General features: G+C 43.4%; 2 protein-coding genes across 5 annotated transcripts in view; one reads left to right on the top strand and one right to left on the bottom strand.

The window, feature by feature from the left end:
- LOC125972197 (NACHT, LRR and PYD domains-containing protein 3) overlaps window positions 1–5,410 on the bottom strand; it is an 8,639-nt gene extending 3,229 nt beyond the window's left edge. The window contains exons 1-7 of one of the 2 annotated variants that reach the window (XM_068651442.1): window positions 5,287–5,380; window positions 4,757–5,003; window positions 3,121–3,611; window positions 1,091–2,864; window positions 598–768; window positions 336–506; window positions 58–228 (exon numbers count right to left, since the gene is read on the bottom strand). In XM_068651442.1, coding sequence (XP_068507543.1) covers window positions 58–228; window positions 336–506; window positions 598–768; window positions 1,091–2,864; window positions 3,121–3,373 — 2,540 coding nt within the window. In that variant the 5' untranslated portion in view covers window positions 3,374–3,611; window positions 4,757–5,003; window positions 5,287–5,380. Of the gene's footprint in view, window positions 1–57; window positions 229–335; window positions 507–597; window positions 769–1,090; window positions 2,865–3,120; window positions 3,612–4,756; window positions 5,004–5,286 lie in introns of both variants that reach the window. The other variant, XM_049725681.1, reaches the window with a different exon arrangement.
- On the top strand, window positions 4,853–26,879 carry gkup (glucuronokinase with putative uridyl pyrophosphorylase). 3 transcript variants are annotated; one of them, XM_049725790.1, is made up of 23 exons: window positions 4,853–4,949; window positions 6,757–6,863; window positions 6,969–7,013; window positions 7,093–7,246; window positions 7,313–7,384; window positions 7,455–7,543; window positions 7,652–7,805; window positions 9,437–9,514; window positions 10,389–10,477; window positions 10,624–10,729; window positions 10,811–10,890; window positions 10,983–11,051; window positions 11,572–11,632; window positions 11,725–11,741; window positions 11,881–11,938; window positions 12,316–12,408; window positions 12,663–12,723; window positions 12,814–12,927; window positions 13,751–13,808; window positions 13,949–14,017; window positions 14,289–14,352; window positions 14,470–14,541; window positions 20,450–26,879. In XM_049725790.1, exons 5-23 carry the CDS (start codon window positions 7,325–7,327, stop codon window positions 20,543–20,545), a joined length of 1,488 nt encoding a protein of 495 aa, XP_049581747.1. In that variant the 5' UTR covers window positions 4,853–4,949; window positions 6,757–6,863; window positions 6,969–7,013; window positions 7,093–7,246; window positions 7,313–7,324; the 3' UTR covers window positions 20,546–26,879. The 3 variants fall into 3 exon arrangements, with proteins under 3 accessions (XP_049581747.1, XP_049581745.1, XP_049581746.1); XM_049725788.2 differs by lacking the exon at window positions 4,853–4,949 and adding an exon at window positions 5,430–5,573; XM_049725789.2 differs by lacking the exons at window positions 4,853–4,949; window positions 20,450–26,879 and adding exons at window positions 5,430–5,573; window positions 15,785–16,105.

Raw genomic sequence — 26,879 nt, 5'->3', positions numbered from 1 at the left:
AAGGTTCTTGGGCCAGCTGGCCTTCTGGTGCTCCACAGGGGTGGAGGAGAGCCTTACCGGAGGACTTGCAAGGTACACTGCGGCTTTGCCAGTCCAATGGCAAGTGTCTCCACCCCTTCGTTGTACAAGTCGTTGTCGCTGAGATGCAGTTCCTTCAGGTTGCAGAGCGAGCTTACAACATAGGCCAGCACCTTGCAGCTTTTCTTGCTCAGGTTGCAGTGCGAAAGCCTGAGAAGACAAGAAGGCGGCTGACCCGGGCGGGCAAAGCCCAAGGTTCTTGGGCCGGCTAGCCGCCTGGCCTTCTGGCGCTCGACGGGGGTGGAGGAGAGCCTTACCTGAGGACTTGCAAGGTACACTGCGGCTTTGCCAGTCCGGCAGCAAGCGCATAGAGCCCGTTGTCATACAATTTGTTGTCACCAAGATCCAGATCCCTCAGGCTGCAGGACGAGCTTAGAATGGAGGCCAGCACCTCACAGCTTTTCTTGCTCAGGTTGCAGTTGTTGAGCCTGAGAAGACAAGAGGGCGGCTGATGCGGGCGGGCCAAGCCCAAGGTTCTTGGGCTTTCTGGCGCTCGACGGGGTTGAAGGAGAGCCTTACCCGAGGACTTGCAGGGTACACTGCGGTTTTGCCAGTCCAGTGGCGAGCGCCTCCAGCTTGTCGTCACACAAGTCGTTGTTGCTGAGATCCAGATCCCTCAGGTTGCAGGGCGAGCTTAGAACGGAGGCCAGCATCAAGCAGCTTTTCCTGCTCAGTTTGTATCCCGACACCCTGAGAAGATAGATAGATAGATAGATAGATAGATAGATAGATAGATAGATAGATAGATAGATAGATAGATAGATAGATAGATAGATAGATAGATAGATAGATAGATAGATAGATAGATAGATAGATAGATAGATAGATAGATAGATAGGCAGGCAGGCAGGCAGGCAGGCAGACAACATAGCTTAATATTAATAAAATAACAAATAGATCAAATGATAAATAACAAATAGATCAAATAAATAAATCGAGCAAATAAATAAATAAGTAGAGGGCGGCTGACATGGGCGCAGACAGTTCAACGTGCTGGCTCGAGGGCACCTACACTGATTTTTGAGAAGCCTTGACCACCGGCAGCAGCATCAGGAGCCCCCTCTCGGATGCACAGTAATGCTTCAGGTCAAAGCAGCTCATGGCTTCGTTGGAAGCCCGTAAGACGAAGACCAGGGCCGACCACATGGCCGGAGATAGGTCCTCCGTAGACAAGTACCCCGAGCTTAGGTATTGTTGGATCTCCTCCAGCAGGGACTCGTCCTTCAGCTCGCACAGGCAGTAGAACAAATTGATGTTCTCCTCGGGAGAGTTCTGCTCTATCTGTTGCTTGATCAAGCGGACCGTTCCTGCGTTGCTGTGTCTGGAGTTCTTTGGCGCCTTCAGCAGCTCACCCAGAAGGTCCTGGTTGCACTGCAAGGAGAGGCCCAACAGGAAGCGGAGGAACATGTTCAGGTTTCCATCACTCTCTGAGGCTTTGTGGATGGCCGCCTCATGGACCCGAGTGAGCGGCGTCTTTCTAAAAAGCATCCAGTGGTTTCCCAGCACGTTCTTGTTGTCCTGGAACAGGCTCATCATCACATACAGAGCGGCCAGATATTCCTGGATGGTCAGGTGGATGAACTGAAACATCGTGCGGCCTTGGTATTTCTTGAGCGGGGGTACCTCCTTGAAGACCTTGGTGAAGACTCCTGAGTATTTTGCAGCCGGCAGGTAATCCAAGCCGCTTTCCCGCAACTCGCTCTCGGTGAAGATCTGTTGCTTTTTAATCAGGTGCTGAAAAGCAAGCTTTGCCATCGCTTTGACGTACTCGGTGTGATTCTGGCTCTCTCGCTCCTTGGACTTGTCCAGGTGATAGAGCAGGAACTCTGTGTACATCTCGGTCAAGGTTTTGGGTAGCCCCCCCCCCTTTCCGGTGTCCCGATAATCTTGGAGAACAGTGGCGGTGAGCCAGCAGAAGATGGGCATGTGGCACATGATGAAAATGGTGCGGGATTTCTGGATGTGCTTGATGATGTACTGCTCGTCAGGGAACCTCTTCCTGAAGTAGTCCAGCCTCTGGGAGTCACTGAAGCCTTTCACCTCGGTTCTGCTGTCCACCAGGTGCGGTGGGATGTTGCTGGCCGCCTGGGGCCGCGTGGTGATCCAAACCCGTGCGCAGGGAAGCAGGTTACGCTTGATGAGATGCGCCAGGAGCTCCTCCACAGGGTAGGCTTGGGTCACGTCCACGTGCACCTTGCGCATGTCGCTCAGGTCCAGGTTGAGGCGGCACTCGTCCAGGCCGTCCAGCACAAACAAAATCTTGATGTCGCTGCATTGGTAGTGGCACTTTCCAGAGGTCTGCAGCCTGTCAAATATGTAGTCCAGCATCTTGTTGTCCTTGCTCTCCCAGATGGAGTGGTGGATGAGCTCTGCCAGCGAAAAGCTTTTCTCCTTCTCCAAGTTCAACTTGCGGAAGGTGAAAGGAAAGATGAAGTGCACGTCTCTGTTGGTTCTCCCGCTGGCCCAGTCCAGGACAAACTTGCGCACCAGGAAGCTTTTCCCGATGCCCGCGAAGCCCACAGTGACCATAGTGCGGATGGGCCTCTCGCTTTCGAAGATGTCGCACTCTTCAATGGACTCCTTGTCCTTATCGCGCATTTCCATCTGAAGGACCTCATGCTCCTTGTTTGGAAGACCGTCGACGCCGCGGGTAATGTAGAGCTCGGTGTAGACGTCCTCCAGAAGCTTCTGCTGGCTGAGTTCCGTGTTACCCTCAGGAGCGTTGAAATAGCCCACCCGCAGGTTGTCTTGCAGCTCCATCTTGAATTCGCTGACCAGGTCGTCGACTGAGAAGACATGTGAGGGAGTAGAAGGAGATCCAGTGTCATAAATGTGTCTTTAGGCCTGGCTGCAAGCGTGCCACACCAATGCTGCCGCTTCCACTCAAGGAGGCAAGTGAAGGAAGCAAGAGCTGTTGAGTGGCTCCGAGTTTCTTTCAGCCGTCCTCCTATTCGTTTGCATCATCTCAGAGTTATCAGGTAAGCTGCTTTCTGTAAGGCCCTCACCAGAAGCCAACATTGGCATGCGGCGGCTTCACCTTACCTTTGATTTGCGCCACGTCGCTGCGCAACTTCTGGGCCAGATTGTAGTTGTTGATCATTTTCAGAATCTTGATGGTCTCCTCCACAGCATTGTTGCCGTGCTTCTTCTCCAGCTGTTCGGCGATGTCCACGTGGTTTGCGTTGTGGTCGACGTCACCGGGGTGCATATGTAACTGGAAGTTTGTGAAGTCGTCCTGCTCCAGCTGCCTGAGCGTTCTCCACAGCAGCTCCTTGCTCTTGGTATCCAGAGCCATCTTTCTCGCATGGAAGATCCGTTCACTCCTCCGTCTGTAAGCAGGTGCCTGGCCGTGCGTGCGTGCGTCGCTGTCTTACGACTTCTTATATGCCCGTACTGCAACTCGGGCTCATAAAGTCATTTGGCTGGCGTGACGCAGGTTTAGTAGGAAGCATCACCGCGTGGGCGGGCTCCGTGTTCTCACCTCCTCAACGGGGTGTTCTCGTCTTTGCGTCCACTTTTGATCAAGAGGAAACCTGAAAGCAAAGGGATAATCTTGATTTTCTCGCACAACAGATGGCGCGACGGCCACAATAGCATTCCACATCCAAACCACAGAAGGTCGCTCGATTTCCGATAAGATACCAACGGAGGCCAAAGTCTGCTCTTTTTACGATTCCTTCCTGGTCCTCAAGGCTGCTTGACAATGACTTGAATGACAATGAATAACCGGCAAGCCGACCGAGTGAACCGTGTGACCAATCGCCAAACAAGCTGACAAGTCGTTTAGACTAACCGAACGACTCGCTCGCTCGCTCGATGACTGACCATCCAGCTCACTAACGTGACAACCAGTCCTTTTTAACAGCAACGCTATGCGTCTATGCGTGCGTGTCAAACAAAAGAAAGAAATCGCACATCCAGTTCACAATTTCCTTCGCGTCGTCTCGTCTCACCATGTGAGCGAGCGCCTTCCGAACATAGTCAGGGCAAAGTCCTCGTCGCCGTGGTAACCAGAGGTCAGATCGACGCCCTGTCTGTACAAGCCCACCCAATTCATAGATAGACAGACAGATACTTTATGGATCCCCAGGGAAAATTCACTTGCCAGCGGTATAAATTAAATACATCAGATAATATAAACATGGGACACAGTAAGATACAGTAATCCCTCATTTATCGCAAATAATTGGTTCCAAGACCAAGCGATATGTAAAAATCCACGAAGTAGTGTCACCCTTTTTTTTAAACATACATACATTGTTTGTGCATCAATTAGTGTATATTAAACCATATAAGTGCATATGTTATCATTATAACATTTGATAATAGTTTCAAACATGTAAATAGTATATTAATACGTAGTATAAATGACATACACAAAATAATGTATAAATAATATAAATATGATACGTGTGTGTGTGTGTGTGTGTGTGTGCGCGCGCGTGCGTGAATATGCATAGGTATACATACTATAAATATGTTTTTTATTATTTTTTTATAACACATATACTTTTTATATAACATACTTTTTTATAACAAGGTACAAGTGTACATACTGTAAATATGTTTTTAGAACTCTTATTATTATAACATTTTTATAACAAGGTACAATACTGTAAATATATTTTTAGAACTCTTATTATTATAATAACTTTTTTTTATAAAAAGGTGTACATACTGCAATTATATGGATACTGCCTGCCCTCTGCTGGCGTGTGGGCAACTTTCGTGCCATAATTCCTCAATTCAACCAGTCGGAGCGTTGAGCCGAGAATACCACGCCCCCACCCCTCCTCCCGAGCGAGTCGAGCCGCAGCGCAGATGGTTTCGGATTGACAACCTTCCTCCCAAGATCACGTGGACATCGACAGGTAACTGAGGCGGCGACGTGACGTCACCGCGCTGTTTCAATGACCCTTTGGACACTGGGTGAAAAACTTGATATTGCTTTTGGTATGCGTTTTATCAATTGGAAAGAGTCTTTGCGGTGAAATCATCCTATGCCAGTTCGTTCACAAAGGAGACAAGAGTTCTTGAGTACTAATGTTTACAGTGAGTTTAGCTTTCTTTTATATCACAGCCACAGCAATAGAACAGGTAGAACTGGTGAGACAAACGAAATTATTTCGCGTGTGCAATTAATTATGGATTTATTATGAACTCATTATGAAAACATACGAATCAAATACATAAGTAAAACATACATACCACTTTGGCCTGCAAATGAACAAACGGGGTACTTCGTGGTGACTGAGTTGCATTAATGGGAAAAAGACGACAAACTGAAAACTCCGCCCTTTCCTGTCCGAGTGCTTAGCGTCAGCGGAAGTAGTTGCTGTGCACATTACAGCGTTGCTGCCAGACGCCAGTCAATCCAGACAAACTGCAGTAGTGTAGCGATATATACTGAGCATTATCTAGAAAACGGATCTGGCCCAATGATTTGCATACTGCTGGTTGCCGGTCATGGCACACTTTTACAGACTGAAATAAAGGTGAGCGGGGTTTTCCATTAAGTTACGAGGGTAAAGTTCGCCGGGGTCGAAGTGGATGCAATACCTCGAGCTGCTTAAACTTCAACTTGAATCACGCGTGCAGGGATTTAATGGGTAACTCTTGTTTAAAATCCTCAATGTACTGTTTTATGCGAAATGTATATTTACGAATGTAAAATGCTCTACCATAATGCACTTCGACTTAGTAATTGATTAATAATTTAAAAAATGTATTGACACCAAACCACCGCAGTGATTTGGGCTGCCAGATATCGGGAAAATATGCGGTATGGTTGTTGAATGCAGCAATATCTGTATTATTGTGATATTTATAATGTATCGCAAGTAAAGAAATAATGTTTTTTTTATCTAATGAAAATAGTACATTTTAATGCGGCAAGTTCATATATTCTCACCATATTAATGGTGATTACAACTGATAATCAATTATTGGATGGAGATGATTTAAGTTTGTCTGACTGACTGGTCAAATTATATAAAAGGATATAATTCTACAAGAAACCTATTGCGTTATGGGTATTTATTGTGATATCGATATGTTCAACATATTGTGCAGCCCTACACCCTGAAAAATCCTGGGTTAAAACAACACTATTTCGGTTAAAAATTAGGCCAACACACTTGCACAAAACAACCCATTTTTGCACAATGCAATCCATCAAATTGACCCAACTTTCTGGGTCAGTATAATTTTCAACCCAGCAATTTTAGGGGTGTAGTAGAAGTCTGGACACGTTTGAAATTGTGCACTGCTGTTCTTGGTTACATTTTCATCACATTACCTTACAATGGTTTCCACACCACATGTGCTAACCAGTGCAGCACGGTGGCGCACTGATTAGCACGTCCACCTCACACTTAGGAGGGTGCGGGTTTGATTCCACTTCTGGCACTCCCTGTGTGGAGCAGCGTGCTGGAGCCCATCCCAGCTGACTTTTGCAAAATGACAATTTTAGGCAAGTTTATGTCAGAAATTGAGCCGCTATTCTCAATCTCTGCTCTTAGCTTCCAGAGTAAAGTTAATAGAATTAATTAATGAATTAATCCAATACTTAAGTTTTTCTTCCAGGTTTATACTAGAAATTTCGATGTAGACTTTAGGATATCATATTGACATTATTACTATAACAAGACCTAATATTATTTATCTCTCCACGACAAGAATGATGATACTGGCTTGTACAGCCACCTAATTGGGGTGCCAAAGACCTTGCTTCCTGGCACTGGAGGAAGGAAGATTTTGGACTTTTGGTGGAAAACCATCAACTTGTGAGTCTCAGTAACTTAAAAAGCTTTCACATTGATAGTTTTCTACATTGTCATTGTCATGTTTACTTTACGTCACTTTGCTGATTATGTGTGCTCTGTCTTCAGGCGTCAGTTATTTACAGAGGTGTATCTTGTCACTAATGCAGACAAGTGAGTTCTTTAAACTGACACAACAGAAAACCAAATTGATGATTCCCTTTAACGATGTTTGATGGTCTTCTCTGACCAGATATAAGCATTTTGAACGCTGGGCCACGGCCAATGACTTCCCCGTGGAAAACATAATAAACGATGGCAGCACCACAGAGGAGGACAGTCTTGGTGCTGTGGCTGATCTGGAGCTGGCCATACGCTGTCGCAAGCTGCAAGACGACATCATTGTGGTAATATGTCAAAAATGAAATACTGTACTGAGCAGTGACATTTTAATTCCTGCTTTGTGTAAGCAGATAGCAGGCGACATGTTGTGTGCAGACCAGAACTTTGACATCACTCAAGTGATCCGTTTTTTCCGTTCAAAGGTGAGAATTATTTTGTGGTATGGCAATGATGCTTTCAAGGAACTATACTTACGCTGTGTGTTTTTTGAAGCCTGGAGAGCTGATCATCTACTATGAGATGGAGGAAAGCGAGAAAAGCACCACCAGGGGTATTGTGGAAGTCTGTCCTGATTCCCATAGGTGACAAGAAATATTAGACTTTTTTATTTATTTATTTTTTTTATAGCTTATGAAAATCAAAATCTCGAATCTAGCCTGGGCTTTGAGTTAGGTTGTCCTTGAATGCAGGATAACTCGTTTCTGGGAGAAACCTCAAGAAGGGCTGACATCTTCTCGTCTGGCCAGTGTAGTGTTTTACTGCATCCAGAAAAAGTCTCTGCCCTTCATGTCTGACTTCATAAGTCAGAGGAAAGCCACAGACAGGTCCTTTGGAAGCTTCTGGGTTTGTAAAGGAACATTTCAGAACAGCCAAAACTATTTTTATATTGCTGAGTACAGTGGAGCCTCAGAGGGGAAGCACCATACGTGTGGGAAAGACTTTCCCATAGGAAATATATAGTGTAATTAAAAAAGCTCCAGGGGAAATGCATTGCCATCATGGAAAAATGTAACTGCTCTTGAAATGTTAAGTAACAATCATGCAAGTCTAAGAATCAATTAACAGCAACAAAACAAATACTATAAAATAAAACTACTTACTGACATCCTTTAGGAAAGTGGATCATTATTCAAGTTAATCTCTGCATTGTAAATAAAAAACGTTGACACACCATTAGCTTTGAAGAATGAGGCTTTGACAGTTATTACCTGCACCTGGTGGTGGGTGTCATCCTAAAAATGACAAAATGACTGACTATGCAAAGGCATACTTAATCCTCTACATTATTGGTTTATTTGTTTCTTGATTTATTGAACATACAAACATCCATCCATCCATCCATTTTCTGAACCGCTTAGTCCCCACGGGGGTCGCGGGCGTGCTGGAGCCTATCCCAGCTGTCATCGGGCAGTAGGCGGGGGACACCCTGAACCGGTCGCCAGCCAATTGCAGGGCACACAGAGACAAACAACCATTCGCACTCGCACTCACACCTAGGGACAATTTGGAGTGATCAATCGGCCTACCAAGCATGTTTTTGGGATTTATTGAACATACAAACATTATGTTACATAAAATGTTTACATTTATGGGAAAGAGGAAAAAACTCTATTATAGATCTAAGTTGTTTACATGTTCAAAGGGAGTGGTTGGAAGTACGTACAAAGAACTTATCTGGCCCGACCCCTAGTCTTATTTCTGTCACTTCCTAAGGCTCAAGCAGACTGAACAGAAACATATTCCACATATTCCTATTTGCACAAGTATAAAAATTACTTATTTTATATATATATATATATATATATATATGTGTGTAGCTGTAGTTGTTTTATAACTGATTTATATATTTTGCAATACAATATATTGATACATCTTTTTGAACACATGAAGAGCTTGACATTATTTTTTTTATTCATCATCACAGTTTTCCCACAAGTTCACACCTTTAACAGAGACACACATTTGTTTTACATTGGGTCTCACCATTGAGTTTTTTTTTTTAAATCACGTGCCCCTTAGCTTGAAGCAGTGACGTGGTTCCAAACATCTTCTGAATATTGTGGCATAATTGATTGTTATAAGCTTTGTACATTATTTGTGCTGTTTTGGACTCGACTAGGTCATAGAAAGTATTATTATTATTATGGATAGTTTATTTTTTAAGCCATTATTTCATATAGAATTTAATATTTTCCATTTTTCTCGTGTATTACTCCTGTTCCAACGGAGCATGTTAATGGTTTCTCTTGCTATATATATATATATATATATATATATATATATATATATATATATATATAGTATATATATATAAAACATGAACTCTTTCTGAAATTAAGAACTGAAGAAACCGAATGATGCTTGAATTTCAAAGTGTTCAACTTCAGGGAGGCTCCACTGTGCTGACGTAACATTGTACCAAAGTTTCTCATGGTCGAATACGCTGTTGCTGATAAAACTGTTTTTTTTCTCAGGAGAGAATGATCAACAATAATCTACTTGATGTGTTTGGAATGAAGCTTCCAATTGGTTTCCAGCTAATCGGACAAGTGGTATGTGCTTTTGTTTTTTACAGTATAATTTCACTCGTTCCTGTTGCGCCGTCCGTCCGTCCGTCCGTCCGTCCGTCCGTCCATCCATCCATCCATCCATCCATCCATCCATACATCCATTTTCTATACCGCCTGTCCCCACAGGGGTCACGGGCGTGGTGGAGCCTATCCCAGCAGTAGGATACTGCTGAATCGGTTGCTGGCCAATCACAGGGCACACAGAGACGAACAACCATCACTCTCACACCTAAGGGCAATTTGGAGTGCTCAATCGGCCTACCATGAATGTTTTTGGGATGTGGGAGGAAACCGGAGTGCCTGGAGAAAACCCCACGTGAGCACAGGGAGAACATGCAAACTCCACACAGGGAGGGCCGGAGGTGGAATCGAGCCCGTACCCTCTTAACTGTGAGGCGGACTTGCTAACCAGCCGTCCCCTGTTGCGTCATGAGCAATTACGATGCCTCGCCTGTATGATTTGCAGTTGGAGATGCCCAAAAGCGTCTCAAATGATCGGCTTACCCTTTAAGAGGGTGCATTTTTTTCTTAACTGGTGGGTTTGTGAATTTATGTAATACCCCCGTGGGAACAAAGCGCTACAGAAAATGGATGGATGGATGGACGTCAAAGGATATGCTGTGCAACATTGTACGAAAACCCTGAAGGATTTTCACCCAAATCACAACATAGTATCGGATTAATTTGAATCATAATAATGTCGTAATCGTTCATCTGTCTTTGCATATCAATGAGGCGACGCTTATGATGTTAAGTTGAACTAATGCTGATAATATTAAAAAATTGTCATATAGAACTAACATCTCCTTTTCATTTGCCCTTCCTTAATGACAATGTGTGTTACTTAACATCTCAGGGTCTATCGGACTACACCAAGTGGCTCACTCGCTTCTCCACCAAGCAACAAAACTCTGCCAGACAAATTACGTGCCGGTCTTTTGCCAGGTTTGCTTAGTAATAATAATGATAACAATAACTTTGATTTTTGTTGATGTTTAATTGAAGTATAATGTTTAGTTATTGTTTTAATCATTATGTTTACCCCCATAAAGAACATGTGATTATTGCAATAAATTGACTGATAATGGCAGGGTTGGCTTAATGGGGAATCCATCAGACTGCTTTAATGGGAAAACCATCGCGATGACTATCATGAACTTCTGGGCCGAGGTCACCCTAGTGAAAAGTCAAACATTGGTACAGCAGTACACACACTTTGGTGCACCCCACATCATCATCACTACCACCAGCAAGAACTAAGTTGCTTTGATCTTACAGGTTCTCGTTCCTCATCCTCTCAACGACCCCACAGAGTTTGGAAGCTTACAAGATTTGTTCAGTATCAGTAGAAAAGAAGGGTTTGTATGATCCAATAACAGATTACCTTTGATACGCAACAATATTTTTCAATTTCTCCTGTCATATCTGTTGTATGGTTCATCCACTGCAGGTATTTTGGAGGCCTCAGATTGTTGCAAGCGACATGTAAGAAATTCTACCAGTTCTGCTGCAAACAAGGGTGAGATTTGGTGGAAGCGCTTTGATTGAATACATCCTTTAAAGAAAGAATACTGTACTAGTCATTTTATCTTAAAAAATGTCATCATTCGCCAATCAATTTAGTAAGACAGCTCTTCTTAACGGTAACATATTCAAGAGGTTTGCGTACGCTTGAGTCTCTTGAGTGCCCACATAACAAGTGTGAAATTATCCACACTACCCTAAATATTTTGGGGGTTACCTATCGCCAGAAACATGTCTGAGCAAGCCATTCGGAATTTAAACTTTCACAGCAGGGCTTATTTCCATAATGCTTCTTATTTCAGTCTTCACCGAGCAACATGCCAAATCCAAAAGCCAAGCAGAATAGGTTAGATAGTAGTGTTATCAGTGTTAGCGCTTAATTTCATAATTACATAACTAAGGTTATTACTAATGGAATTTCTCCTTGGGTAAAGTGAAATTATGCATAATTCATTGCACCTGCAGACATATTTAGAAAACCCATTTAGTAATTGACATTGTTTGTTTCTCCACAGCATTGCTTTGACAAAGCAGAACTTCACAGTGAAGTATGACACAAATATTCCACGACAAGTGGTGAGGGGTCCACTCGTACTAATTGCCTTATGACTAAGCGAGTAAACTAAAAGAGGAACCTAAATATCCTTTTCTTTCTGTTTTTGTTGTAGGGCCTCGCTGGCAGCAGGTTAATAACTTTCTTGTCATCCATTGCAAAGAACGCACTACATGTTAACTTGCTTTTCAATGCACTTTGCCTTGGTTATTCTATCTGGTTCATACAGTTCATAAGAAATAATATACTGGTCTTGCAATATTGTTTGCAGCGCCATTGTCTCAGCTACCTTGAAGTGTCTCATGAAATTTTACAACCTCACAGATAATGTAAGGAAGTCACGTAATGACGAACTGACACAGCACCACTGACACTCAGACCTGTCTTTGTTACCTCCTCCAAGTGCATTGTGAGAGTCATTCCAAATGTTTCAAATCCATTGAGAATTATATTTGTTTACAAAATACAGACATTTAAAATCATGCGCAATCAACCCACCATTTGATTGTAAATACTTTGTGTGTTTGTTACCATTTAACTACATCTAAAAAAAAACAACAACAATTACAAGAATAATATTAGAACAAGCACATCCATACACAACCAATATTATACAACTTGGTGGGAGTCACAAAGAAAATGCAAAACAGCGTTCAAATTGAAGTTCTGTATTAGAGTGATTGACAAACTTTTTTGTACATACCAGGATCTCCCTAAGCCAACCCGAGCCAACTTCATTCTAAATGTGGAAACTGATGAACTCTTCATTACTGCAGGCCTTCAAGACAGGGTTGCGCAGGTAAGTAGCATATGTAAACAGGGATGGACTGGTGACCGGGGGTACAGAGCATTTGCATTTACAAGAAAAACTCTAAAACGGTCTGGTGAACATCTGGCGAGCAATTGGCTACCTTGAGAGAACCCTGGTGAACCCTGACATGAACGTGCATTCGTTACCTTTGACAAATATTGCAAATGTTTGCCCCTCGGTGGGAGTGGGTCTTGACCGTTATGTGCACAACCAGTAGCAGGGAATTATGGTTTGTTGTGCAGGTCTACGAAGGTTTAGTCTACATGGACTTCAGCAAGAAGCTCATGGAAGAACAGGGTTATGGTATTCACATTACTGTATAATACACACACATGAAACAAAAATCAGTTTATAGTTTAAATGTATGGCATGTGTGGTGTTTTACACTTTAAGGGAACTACATTTCCCTTGATATGAGCGGCCTGCCTCCATTCTGGTTGGCCTACTTGAGTGACCCGAGTGACTCTGGGCGCATCCATAACAACGTCCGACAACGCTGGCTCAGTGGTAGGCTAATTTTCTTTTCTTTTTTTATTATTAAATAAAACACAAATTCCTCCTCCATTCGCGTTGGTTACACTCCGGACCACCCCCGCAATAAGTAATATACTTTAGGTATGTTTTTACAGCATTTATGGCACTTGAGTTTTCCCAAAGAGTTTTAAACACATTTGGAAAATAATACAAACCCATATGAACACGTAATTGAGAAAGAGCAAGGGTAATGGACAACACAAAAGGAATCATGCCTAAAGATGAAAATTAACCCAGAGCCATTGCTTTCGGTCCTACATTTTTAGCTCCTGCTCACTGCTCCCCTCTCCCCCAGGGGATGGATCAAAATCACACGGGGATGGGTTAAATGCAGAGGACAAATTTCACCACACCCAGATGTGTGTGTGACGATCATTGGGACTTAATTTTTGTTTCTACCAATTTTTGTGGTCAACACAAGTGAGTTTGAGTTGCTTGGCTGTTTTTTCCATCAGCCCTAGAAATTTACACTTTCAAACATAAGTGTTCACTCAGTCCATTCTGGAATTACACTCAATATAAAAAAGATAATTGTACCCCAAAAAAAAATCTTTGTAATGTCAGGACCAAAATCATGACAGTAAATGGGAGTTTACCGTTTGAAATCTGAAAAGTCGGAATACTCAATGCATTTGTCATAAAATCAGTGATTTTAATTGACCTAAAATTGGCACACAATGTTTTAGGTGGTTTTATAGTCCATATTGTATCATGTAATGATATTTATTTATAGTTGTAGATCACAAAAAGTGGTTGCAAAGAGGTTCTTTGTATAGCATGAGTTGTCTTTCTTCAGGGGAGCCTCTTGTGGTCGAAGCCATGGAGACATTTGCTCACCTTACTGATCAAGCCAGGTAGAGCAAGTCATTATGTCTCAAGTATATTTTTTTTAGATTGTAAACACTTATGGTGTGTTTTGAGGAAACATTTTTAATACAAGACCTTCATTTCACCTTAGCCGTGGCTGAAAGAAACATCCCATCTGTTTTCTCAGGGTGGCTCTATTGGAAAAAGACTGGAACCGTCTCGCACAACTAATGGACGAAAACTTTGAGCTAAGGAGGTAAATCATCGTAAAACTACTTGCAATGCACAATATTAAAAATGGAACCATTGCAAGTATTCGCTTGAGGATTTTAGAAATACTGTAGTTTGTCTTGGAATTTTAACATAAATAGAACCATGTCTTATCTTGATGCAACGGACACATTTAAGAGAGTCTTTTTGCGCTGTATTTAGAATAATAATGTCAAAGTTTAAACGTGAAAAAGCAGCTGTTTGTACAGCCACACAAGTGTGTTTAGACTAAGCAGCAGATACACTGCCTCCAACAGGTCCGTGTACACAGATGAGTGCCTTGGACCTGGCAACCTCAAGATGGTGGCGTTAGCAAAGGAGGTAGCCATTCAGGGATATCTGTCTCTACATACAAACTTCATATTTATTTTCAATAGCATTTTGTGTCTTTCTCAAAAGTAAAAGGCTGTTTCTCCGAATGCCTTGTGCTTCTTGCAGTTTGACTCAGCAGTGAAGTTACCAGGCAGTGGAGGGGCAGTGGTGGGATTATGTCGAGACCCAGAAAAACTAGTAAGAATACAACACAGAATATTTCCAGCTGCAGTTGCCTTTATTGATGGCAGTGTTCAAATCTCAAACTGTTTACATCAAGTATCGCCTCGACAAAAAATATATAGCTCTCCAAGGATCACCACAATGGCCAATATTAAAATAGTCAAAAGGTACAATGATTTTAGTCGTCAAAAGCACATTTGCTGTAAAATATGTATAAATACAACTGAAATGTACTTAAAATATATACTTAACATGTACAATATGTACTTAAATACACCTAAATCTCGATTTTACTCGCTTCAATCCTGGGCGACTTTCTGTCTAAAGGGGTTTGGTCATGGACCCCTTTTTTTGTTGTTGTCATAAATACATTTTCAAGTAGTAATTTAAATGCATGATATAAGACCGTACGAAGCTAAATGCCTAGCGCGTAAAGCCCGTAAACCTTAGCTCTAGTGATTCGATGAATTTCCGTGACCAATTTAAAGGCGTTAAATGATAAGAAGTGGGGCTGTTTGATCTTTATCACTGCCTTATTTACAGTGTTATGGATAGCGTAGATCGTTTTTGAGTCAGAAAGGGGGAAGCCCGCGGAAGCACCTCATCCACACAGTCACTCACAAGTCAAAGAGAATGGCCGAACACATGGCTACGCTATTCTCTCTTCCACCCAAATCACATATCATTAAAATTACTTACTCAGTCTGCCTGATACTCTCATCTGCGTATTGCTTTTCTTTTAATAAAATGTCAACAGACTTTGATATGTAGGGAGAATTCACAAAGGGACCCCTTCGGCTTCCCAACAGCATCCCTGATGTAAATTAACGTAACAAAGGACCCCTTTGGCTGCCTTAAAGGCCTAGAGACACCGATATATGTACAAATCGGTTTTAGTTAGCTTATGGGCTTATAAATATAAATTGACGATCGAAACAACGAAAAGGAAGCTGTTGCGGTGAAAAATTTTATTTAAATTTGCCGCGCAGACGAGTTGGACTGCACCGAGCCGCCAGCCGGAAGTGACGTCTCATGACGTCCCAAGTTGTACGCGTTTAGCTTCAGTGAATGTAAACAAAAAGAGAAGAGGGGCCATCGCGGAGACGTCGGGCCAGGCTTGCGGCCAACCCAGCTCGCCCAGCCGTGCCTTCCATTCTCCTGGCGTACGTTCGTTCGCGGGAAGACAAGATGGGTTGCGTTGGCCTGATAGGATCCACGAACCTGACAGTGCTTGCCTGCTGTGTGCTCGTGTTCACAGTGGCCTGGTTGACTGTCATCTTTCCGGACTCTGCTGTGCATCGGGAGCGGCTAGCGTGTTTTATTTTTCCTGTGATGTTTACTTTTATGTGCGTTGTGAACTCTGTCTTATCTTTCCGGACTCTGCTGTGCATCGGGAGCGGCTAGCGTGCTATCACTCTTATTGTTCATCTTCTTGTTTTATTTTTCCTGTGTTGTTTACTTGTATGTGCGTTGTGAACGCTGTCTTGTCACCCTGGGATAGTGAGAAACGTAATTTCGATCTCTTTGTGTGTCTTGACATGCGGAGGAATTGACAATAAAGGAGACTTTGAGACTTTGACTTTGAAAAGTATGTCGAAGCGTGACGGGAGGGGCACAATTCAGAAAACGTGCTCAGCTCGACGAAAAAATGCAATTTAAGCAATAAAATTAAAAATGCGCCTAAAACCTAAACCAAACGCTGCAGATGTTCATTTCTCCATGCGCAGGGGTCAACTCGGCACTCTAAAGCCCCCTGAGAACTTTTTACTATGCCAACCTAACCACAGTGACGGGAGAGACACAATTCAGAAAACGTGCTCAGCTCGTCGAGAAAATGCGATTTAAGCAATAAAATTAAAAATGCTTATAAAACCTAAACCAAAGGTTGCAGGTGGTCATTTCTTCATGTGCCGAGATCAACTCGGCACTCTAAAGCCCCCAAGAGCACTTTTTACTATGCCAACCTAACCAGAGTGACGGGAGGGGCACAATTCAGAAAATGTGCTCAGCTCAGCCCAAGTGAACTGCTAGATTCATCATATTCTGCGTCAAAAGAGGTTTCTGAATGGGATAAAATGATGCTAATATTGCCGCAAGAAACGGAGCTGTCGCTATCATCTGCCATGTTGTTTGGGTTTGTTGACATCCAGATGTACAACTTGTGACGTCACAGTAATGGCGCCGCCAGTGTGGCTTCGTGTGGGACCCGATCGATAAACTGGCATTTCATTTTAGCTTTATTCTTAGTAATCGGTGTCCATTTTTAATTTCCAATGCGGCAAATGTGTTCACTTTATACATTCTATCAAATTCCGTTCTAATTCATCCATCCATCCATCTTCTTCCGCTTATCCGGGGTTGGGTCGCGGGGGCAGCAGCTTTAGGAGGGACTCCCAGACTTCCCACTCCCCAGCCACTTCACCCAGCTCATCCCGGGGGATCCCAAGGCGTTCCCAGGCCAGCTGAGAGACATAGTCTCTCCAGCGCATCCTGGGTCGTCCCCGGGGTCTCCTACCGGTGGGACATGCCCGGAACACCTCCCCAGGGAGGCGTCCAGGAGGCATCCTGATAAGATGCCCGAGCCACCTCATCTGGCTCCTCTCAACGTGGAGGAGTAGCGACTCTACTCCGAGTCTCTCCCGGATGACCGAGCTTCTCACCCTATCTCTAAGGGAGAGCCCGGACATCCTGCGGAGAAAACTCATTTCGGCCGCTTGTATCCGGGATCTCGTTCTTTCGGTCACGACCCATAGCTCGTGACCATAGGTGAGGGTAGGAGCGTAAATCGACCGGTAAATTGAGAGCTTTGCCTTTTGGCTCAGCTCTCTCTTCACCACAACGGACCGGTACAGGGTCCGCATTACTGCCGACGCTGCACCGATCCGCCTGTCGATCTCGCGCTCCATCCTCCCCTCACTCGTGAACAAGACTCCATGATACTTGAACTCCTCCACTTGGGGCAGGATCTCATCCCCGATCCGGAGAGGGCATTCCACCCTTTTCCGATTGAGGACCATGGACTCGGATTTGGAGGTGCTGACCCTCATCCCGACCGCTTCACACTCGGCTGCGAACCGTTCCAGAGAGAGCTGGAGATCGCAGCCTGAAGAAGCCAACAGCACCACGTCATCTGCAAAAAGCAGAGACGCGATGCTGAGGTCCCCAAACCGGACCCCCTCAACGCCTTGGCTTCGCCTAGCAATTCTGTCCATAAAAATTATGAACAGAATTGGTGACAAAGGGCAGCCTTGGCGGAGTCCAACCCTCACTGGGAACGAGTCCGACTTACTGCTGGAAATGCGGACCAGACTCTGGCATCGGTGATACAGGGACCGAACCGCCCTTATCAGTTGGCTCGGCACCCCGTACTCCCGAAGTACCCTCCACAGAACCTCCCGAGGGACACGGTCGAACGCCTTCTCCAAATCCACAAAACACGTGGACTGGTTGGGCGAACTCCCATGCACCCTCGAGGATCCTGCCGAGGGTGTAGAGCTGGTCCACTGTTCCACGGCCAGGACGAAAGCCACACTGCTCCTCCTGAATCCGAGGTTCGACCTCCCGACGGACCCTCCTCTCCAGCACCCCTGAATAGACCTTACCTGGGAGGCTGAGGAGTGTGATTCCCCTGTAATTGGAACACACCCTCCGGTCTCCCTTCTTAAAGAGGGGAACCACCACCCCAGTGTGCCAATCCAGAGGCATTGTCCCCGATGTCATCAGAAATCAGAAAACCTTTATTGTCATTCTACATAGTACAATGAAATTGGAGACCTCCATCCAGTGCATGAGGTAGATACAAGTAACATAGTCAAGTAAACGACTAATAGAAAAGTAGATGAATAATCGGAAACAGTAGTGCGGACAAAGTGCAGTAGTAGTGCAGGAGGAAAGTGTCATCAGTGTCGGCTGGAGTTGAGGGCGGCTATGGCTTGGGGAAAGAAACTGTTTTTGAGTCTGTTTGTCCTGGTCTTCATTTGCCTGTAGTGTCTTCCAGAGGGCAACAGGTCAAACAGGGCGGAGCCAGGGTGGGAGCTGTCCGCTGAGATGGCCTTAGCCCTGCTGAGGCAGCGGGTAGTGTAGATGTCCGTAAGGGAGGGGAGAGGGCGGCCAATGATCCTCTGAGCTGCCTTCACCACTCTCTGCAGCTTCTCCCTGTCAGCGGCGGTGGAGCTGCCGAACCATACTACGATGCAGTAGGTCAGTAGACTCTCAATGGAAGATCGGTAGAAGGTCAGCAACAGGTCGGTGTTGAGGTTGTACCTCCTAAGGACTCTCAGGAAGTGTAACCGCTGCTGAGCCTTCTTGACGATGGTGGGGATGTTCTCTGACCAGGAGATCCGGTCAGAGATGTGGACGCCCAGGTACTTGGTGCTGTGGACCCTCTCCACCTGCTCGCCGTTGATGAAGAGGGGAGTTGGCTCAGGGCTGTGCCTTCTGAAGTCTATGATGATCTCGTTGGTCTTCTTGGTGTTCAGAGCGAGATTGTTCTCTGAGCACCAGTCGACCAGCTCCAGGACCTCCTCTCTGTAGGCTACCTCATCGCCATTGGAGATGTCCATGCAACGTTATAGAGGCGTGTCAGCCATGACAGCCCCACAACATCCAGAGCCTTTAAGAACTCGGGGCGGATCTCATCCACCCCCGGGGCCTTGCCACCGAGGAGTTTTTTAACTACCTCAGTGACTTCGACCCCAGAGATTGGAGAGTCCGCCTCAGAGTCTCCAGGCCCTGCTTCCTCAATGGAAGGCGTGTAGGTGGAATTGAGGAGGTCTTCGAAGTATTCTCCCCACCGACTCACGACGTCCCGAGTCGAGGTCAGCAGCACGCCATCCCCACTGTAAACAGTGTTGACGTTGCACTGCTTCCCCCTCCTGAGACGCCGGATGGTGGACCAGAATTTCCTCGAAGCCGTCCGAAAGTCATTCTCCATGGCCTCACCAAACTCCTCCCACGCCCGGGTTTTGCCTCAGCAACCGCCGAAGCCGCGTTCCGCTTGGCCATCCCGTACCTGTCAGCTGCCTCCGGAGTCCCGCAGGCCAAAACGGCCCGATAGGACTCCTTCAGCTTGACGGCATCCCTTACCGCCGGTGTCCACCAGCGGGTTCGGGGATTGCCGCCACGACAGGCACCAACGAATTTACGGCCACAGCTCCGGTCGGCCGCCTCAACAATGGAGGCGCGGAACATGGTCCACTCAGACTCAATGTCCGCCGCCTCCCCCGGGATAAAAATGTAAATTTAAACTATTCAATGATTCTCAAAGTGTTATGCGGGCTCTGTCTAGTGGTATTCAAAAGTATCACTCATTTAGTGGTTTGAGGAAAAAGAATAAATATTTTTTATATCAATCAGTGCCATATGAGTTTTGAACATATTGGGAGTTATGTATGCATACACTGCAAATTTCAACTTGCTGTTGTATGACTGAGCACGGCAAAACCTCAAACTCAGTCATGCGCCACAAAGTCTCAAAAGTGTGTCTGATATTTCAGTTGAACTTGCTCAAGGGTCACTCCCTTTCCTCATTCTCACATCATCAATATCAGTCATGTCTCGCATTAGTAGTCTGGAACATATCGTCATAAGCGAGGATTTACTGTATAGAATTCAAATTCTTTCATGTTTTACATCTCCTGTACATACTCAGAAGCAACTGATCTCATTACAACATAGTTGCTACACTGTGTAGCTCACAGTTTACACGAGTCTTGCTATTCCTATGAATGTCCATGGGTATTTACAAGTTGTATAACAGTGATCATCATCAACCTATGGAGGATACCCGCTAGCGTACATTATGGTTGGGAATATGCATTTTTATTTTTGTAAACTCTAATAACATACTAATAATATTAAGTACCAATTATGGTTACTGCTTGACTATTACTGAAAGGAGCAATATCTGGTTGTCTGCCAACAGGAGGAAATGAGACAAGCGTTCCAAGAGAGGGGCTATGTCTTCTGTGTCATCACTCCGTACGACCCATCTGCCAGCACAGCCACCACTCAAGCGTGACTGCCTCCCCAGGGCTTCAAGCAGGCTCCTCAAGGCCAACAAGGGCCAGTGGAATATGAAGAAACATATATGTAAATAGATACGTATATGCAATTGGTACTAATAGTGGGTCATATACGTACAGTATCTTAAACAAGTATTCAAACCACTTGAACTTTATTCTTTGCTTTTTTAGTTTAAAATAACTTACTTTAAGAGGTTAAGGTATGTTCGCCAACTACAAAACCCATGATTTTTTTTTTCCTCCTTCTTTTGTCCCATTTAAAACCCATCCCCATTGTGTTGTACTAGCACCGTCCTAGCTCGCGAGCTCATCTCTCAGGTCCAGCGTAAGGTCCAAGTTTGCATACTCCCTTTCGTTTGTAGCTATGACGTCAAGAGAAGCCAACTACAAAGTAACAACAGAGATGTGGAAACACTTGGGCTAAATATAAATGCACATCATTTTCCAGAGTTCTATTAGCTTAAGATGTTAAAAACTGTATGTCGTTTTTTTTCCCACTGTGGTACTTTGTGTTGATTTCTTTCATGAAATCTAAAAATATATACATACATGGTAAGGTCACAAAATGTGAAAAAGTCCAAGGAGTACGTAAACTTTTTCTAGGCACTGCATGTGAAAAATGCCCCACTCTGGAACAATGAGGTTTGTATTTAAATAGTGGAAAAAACTGATTATAAAAATTATTTTGTCTCATAATAGTTTTCATTCTATGCTAGAGCTCAATAATAATTCATGTAAAAATAATTTACCTTTTACTGTTTATAATTGAATTACGGTTCTTGAATGTAAAATGTGTAATGTGCTCATTGTGCAGGTAAGTCTGTTCTTTTCTACTGTTATTAAAAAATAATTTTATAAATGTTTTGTGTTTTATTTATATATTGTTTTTTGGTAGGGTTTCAAAAGGATTGAAAATTTACAGAAAGTCCCTGGTAGATTTTCATGCAACCTTAAGATGAGAAAATTTGGAAATATTCAAAACTGGAGTGGCACAGCGATCGAGTAGTTAGCACGTCCGCGTCACTCACAAGTCAGCGGTTGTCACGCGTTCTTCCTGTGCTAGCAGGGTCTTCCTCCCACATTCCAAAACATGTTCATTAGGTTAAGTTAAGACTATAATTTGACTTGTTGGTTGTCTGCTCCCTGGTGACCAACCCTTTCACCCCAAAGTGTTTGGGGATGGGCTATAACTAACTGGAAATTGGGAGTAATTTGATGTAAAAGTGTCTCGTTTAATATTAAATATAACATTTTGTGTGTTGTGTAAGTCAAGCAGAAAACAGCTCTTACCCACATCATTACAGTGTGCTCGAGCGTGTGCGCGGCGCGCAAAGTAGTAAGCGAGTCCAAGATTTGCTGCTTCCTCCAGAGGCGGAGCATAAGGTTTACTGGCTGCTCACAAAGCGCATCCCAATCTCCGACTTGGTTAAATTTGTCATTCACTCACTGATTTGCAGCTACGGACACACGAACAAGTACTGTGTCTAGAAGCTTGGGGTTAGGGGGGACCCTGTTAGGGTTTTCCAGGTTATCTTTATCGTAGGATTATGTTGGAATGTAACCTGTAATAATTAAACTCGCCTGTCCTGTCTTAACAAAAGTAGTAGAACAAAGTGCTAAGATCTTTTGAACTGATTGACTAGCTGCAGAGGAAGCAATCAAAGTTGTTTTGTTCACACAACATCGTGAAGGACCCCCTGCTGTGCTTTGATCAACCAGGGGCTTCGGCCATTTGTCTACTCTGACCCCCACTCTCAACCCCCACTCTGTTTCTCTCAATAAAAATGCTCCTGCACAAGGCCTGAGTCAGACTTCATTCGATAATCGCTGTTCAGACAGCGACGAATGGACTCTCCACCTGCAGGTGTCTAAAAGAACTTGCTTGTCTCCTGTGTGGTTCTTGCAAAATAAGTTGGAGTGAGCAAATCTCTAACATTTTGGTGCCGAAACCCGGGATCCTCATACCCACCATCTGACCGGCGAAGGAGGACGTGCTGCATTGTCGACAAGCCAGCGTCCATTAGGAGGACCTGGAAAAGAAAGTCCTGGGAAGAGAATTCTTCGCTGGGCCAGCATCTTAGGTCTGCCTTCGTCTGACAGAGGTGGATTGACGGGATCCGGCAGTGCAACGAACCAGGGGACAAGTAAGTTAAAGCGCTAAAGATACGGCTTTGGTTTGTCCGAGCTATGAGATTCGGCTTTGGTTTGTCCGAGCTATGAGATTCGGCTTTGGTTTGTCCGAGCTATGAGATTCGGCTTTGGTTTGTCCGAGCTATGAGATTCGGCTTTGGTTTGTCCGAGCTATGAGATTCGGCTTTGGTTTATCCGAGCCATGAGATACGGCTTTGGTTTGTCCGAGCTATGAGATACGGCTTTGGTTTGTCCGAGCCATGAGGCCTAAAAAAAAAAAAGCGCTGGAGTTAGTGTGATTGAGTGTGTGACTGGTAGGATAAATTGACTAAAAAGCAGTTCTAGCGTTGATCCACGGCAATAATACAGGCTAGTAATTTGTTGAAAGGTCAATTTAAACCTGCATTGAGGATCCTCAAAGAAATAAATAAGTAATAATAGTAATAATAATAATAATAATATTTTTGAGACAGAGATTGTAAAACCTAAAACTACTAGAATTAAGATGGGAAATAAAAACGGTAAATCTCTACCTCTTGACGGAGATGAGAAGTACATGGCGAGTAGATTTCTTAATTGTATGCAATATATGCCGAAGTGGAAGAAAAAGTATGGAGTAGAAGGGAAGTTGAGAGTTGAAGTGTGGAAGATAGTAGTTGATGTTTTAGAAGAGAGTGTGGATAGAAAGAAAAATGGACTGAAAAAGAAAAGAAAAGAGAGTGAATTGGATTGTGCTAAAATGTGGTTGAAAGCTTCACAAGAAAGAAGAGAACAAATCCAAAAGACAAAAGATAGAAAGTTGAAAAGTGATGAGGCCGCCATTCAATTGAGATTTGAAAAAGAATTCAGGGTGCATAGTGGCATCCCATTCAATGATACAGCTGAGAGTGCTTATCAACAACAGCTTAAAAATGCGCTCCTCACTAATTTCCGACCTGAAATAGGCAACTGGGTGAGGAAACATTTGGTGGAAGTGGATGTTGCAAGTGTGACAACAACTATGCAATGGGCCAGACATGCTGAAAAAGTGATCAAAAAAGGCAAAAGTTCTGATGTATTTCATCTAGATGATGATAATGATCTAAATGAAGATACAACGATCTTCTTCCAAAGTTCCCAAAGGGGCAGAGGGAGAGTTAGATACCAACAAGGTCGCAAGCCACCATTCAGATCAAAACCCCTATCAGATTTAGACAACTGTTGGAACTGTGGGAGACGAGGACACTATGCAAGAGTGTGTCATTTTGCAAAACAATATCAATCAAAGGGTGGAGGAAGGAGCAGAGGAAAAGCCTCATTTTTAGCATGACAAGCTTCCTCCTCTTTGACCGCTTATGCTCATACAGAGAAAGAAAGAATAGATGCCCATATGACAGCAAAACATGTCATTGTCAGATTATTAGAATTTTTTTTTTTAGATTATTAGAAGTCCTGTCCATCCAAGAAGTATGACAATGCTGTTTGTGTGCCCAAATTACAAATGACTAGAGCTCAAATTGTGTTACACTGAAGTTAAAATATGCAAATCAAGTGGTAAAGGAATGCAACTTGCTTCTAGAAGATAAATAAATAAAATTAGAATGTGCTGTCCTCGTGTGCATGGGAGGGACCAGCTCATGATCGACCACAGGAAATGGCCAGCCTGTGACGAATCATTGGTGCTGGGAACTACCTTTTGCATGCGAGAGCTGTGCATGTGTGTGCGTATATGTTAAAATGATGAACATAGGCTAAAGTTTTTGTATAAAAAAAAAATTTGCTAGACTGTGGTCTATCCAATTAGCACCACAGAACAGAAATGATTTTGAAAGATAAAAATGAGAGGAAAAAGAGAGAAATCTGTTTGCAAGCAGAAACTAATCCACACTAGTGCATGTTAAGTGTCGAGCCCACATGAGAAATTCGAAGAAAAAAAAATGACAGAACATGCTTTCAGGAATTGGAAGAAGCTAAATTGTGAATTTAAGATTTTGCAATGCTACATTTAATAGGAATAATTGATTGGTTGTGTTATAAGATTATACAAAATTCTAAATGCAAGCTAAATCTGAGAGATTGAGTTCTTCAAATTTAAAAACAAAGAAAAAAATCAGATTAATTTGCCAGTTGGTTGTTTTAGTTAAGTCTTTTTTGAATTGGTGGATTGTTCTACCAGGAAACCTGAGTTGAAAATGATATATGAATGTTGTGTGGTGAGCTTGGATGAATTGGGACCAATGTGATAGAAAGACTCCTTTTTGGAGACTGCGTGTGAGATGCAAATGAACATTGATGAATGATAGCCTGAATGAAAAGAAATTACAGGTTGAATGGTTGAAGTTGTTGGCGACTACTATAGAAAATTAGTAGAGCGACTTTGATGAAAGAGTGATTTTGAGCAGGTTGAATGTTAGAAAGAAACGCATAGCTTTTGGATTGATAATTAACTAGAGAAAAACTGGAGAACCAGTAACACATGTAGAAGATGTGTGAACTGAGAAATTGAGAAGCGTTTTGGAAAGAAAGTCAAATTAAATGATGATGGAATCGTATGTAGTAAAGAACGCATTCTCCCAAAAAGTTTGTCAAGGTGTGAGGCATGGGCGTTGCCAAGCCTCAAAGGGAGGGAGTGAGTAGGACAGATAGTGGAAGATAGTAATAATACAACACTTTATGACAATGAATTTTCGAATACATTTGGTGTTATATTGTGGTAAATTTTTTGTTCTGGTGTAGATAGGTTAGCAACACGAGAGATTTAGAGGTTCAAAAGAAAGACAGTTAAAAGAAAACATTTTTGATTTGGACAATTGCAGGCTAACAGGAACATGAGAACGATAAGAACTACGAGGTGGGATCCAATTTCATTGGGGAGATTGAGAATTCACAGCACCATACTCTAAGTCACATTTTTGAGCAAGCATGACAATAACATGTGAGAGGTCAAGACATACAGATCAGGGCTTGATGTGGAAAGCAGACCTCGATGAGTTGGTTTTCAATAATGATACTGAAGACAACATACTGTCCGATTAAATTGGAACTATAGATAAAATGTAGCTCAAAAATAGGATGAGTTGCAGGATTTACGATATAAAAACGAGACCGCTGTTATTAGAAGAATTTGAAGTTTGGTAAACAAACATTACCAGCAAATTGATGGAAGCAGCTACATTTGGAGATAGTCTTACAAGTGTTCAAACCAGCCTGTCATTCTCAGTGTCAGGGCCCCTGAAACCCAATCCGAGTCTTCGCCTGCAGCCGTGAACAACTACAAAATGGTGCCTGGCTCTGAAGCACCTTTGACCTTTGGCGAAGGACAAGAAAAGACTGCTGTTGTGCTTGGAGGAGGACAAGTACACTCCGGAGGACAGACAACATCCTTGGGGACGAGAAAAGACAGTGAAAAGCGGAGGAACTCACAATGATGAAAATTGACTCATTTGAACAATGGACTCATTCAAGAGTGATGGATGGGGTCGCTCTGAAGCAACAACAAAAGAACACCAACTTGATAGGGTGAAGTGCGGCAAAAAGATATGGACTTGGAGTGTCCGACAACCAAATCGCACTCCTTGCTACGGCGTTCCCAAATTTGGTGAAGCTTGGTTCAAAGTGGAAGGGAGGTTCATTGTGCACTGAGTTTGACAGAACTGAGGAGATTTGATAAATAAATAAATAAAAATTTGAAAAATACATAGGGCTACAGATTATAATCAGAGATTGAACGGATTTGGATAAAACAAATAGGCTAAAACGGTAGGAAACAAGAACAAGATCTTATATTTTGGCTCATCAAGCTTAAGACGTAGAGGTCGAGTTATATAAATTTTAGAACAGGACATTTGGCAGTCAGGAGGAAGCTAGGTTGCTCAATGTACCTACTCAATACAATAGTAAGGTTTTTTGTTCCACAGTGGAAGTTGGATGGTCAGAAAGTTAGGTACGTTCAATTTTTGACATTCACACAATCATGCATAGGAGCCACACGGCGACAGTTAACAAGACAATGACTGCAATAGGGGCCACCTACGACTGCACCGACATGAAAAAGTAGAAGCGAGAGAGCAGAGTATGGGATTATATGCTAAAACGTCTGCTATACAGTTACCGATAGGAGATTCTATCAAAAGAAGCTACATGAGAGATGGATTAGAATCTCTTTGTCTGTGTGTTCTGTTTGTGAGTAATCTCTGTAAAATTGTGACAGTCTTGTTGTCG

The sequence above is a fragment of the Syngnathus scovelli genome, chromosome 7 (assembly GCF_024217435.2).
Source record: "Syngnathus scovelli strain Florida chromosome 7, RoL_Ssco_1.2, whole genome shotgun sequence".
In the NCBI taxonomy this organism is placed as follows: Eukaryota; Metazoa; Chordata; class Actinopteri; order Syngnathiformes; family Syngnathidae; genus Syngnathus; species Syngnathus scovelli.
Note: the sequence above shows the minus strand (reverse complement) of the source record. Positions and strands in the feature narration are given on the sequence as shown.

Excerpts from the sequence above, each read along its gene's own strand:
- gkup (XM_049725788.2), top strand. The coding sequence starts at position 5,517 with ATGATTTGCATACTGCTGGTTGCCGGTCATGGCACACTTTTACAGACT. Across the intron at positions 5,574-6,756 it reads TTTTACAGACTGAAATAAAG|AATGATGATACTGGCTTGTA; the intron begins GTGAGCGGGGTT and ends CTCCACGACAAG. Across the intron at positions 14,018-14,288 it reads GAAAACTTTGAGCTAAGGAG|GTCCGTGTACACAGATGAGT; the intron begins GTAAATCATCGT and ends TGCCTCCAACAG.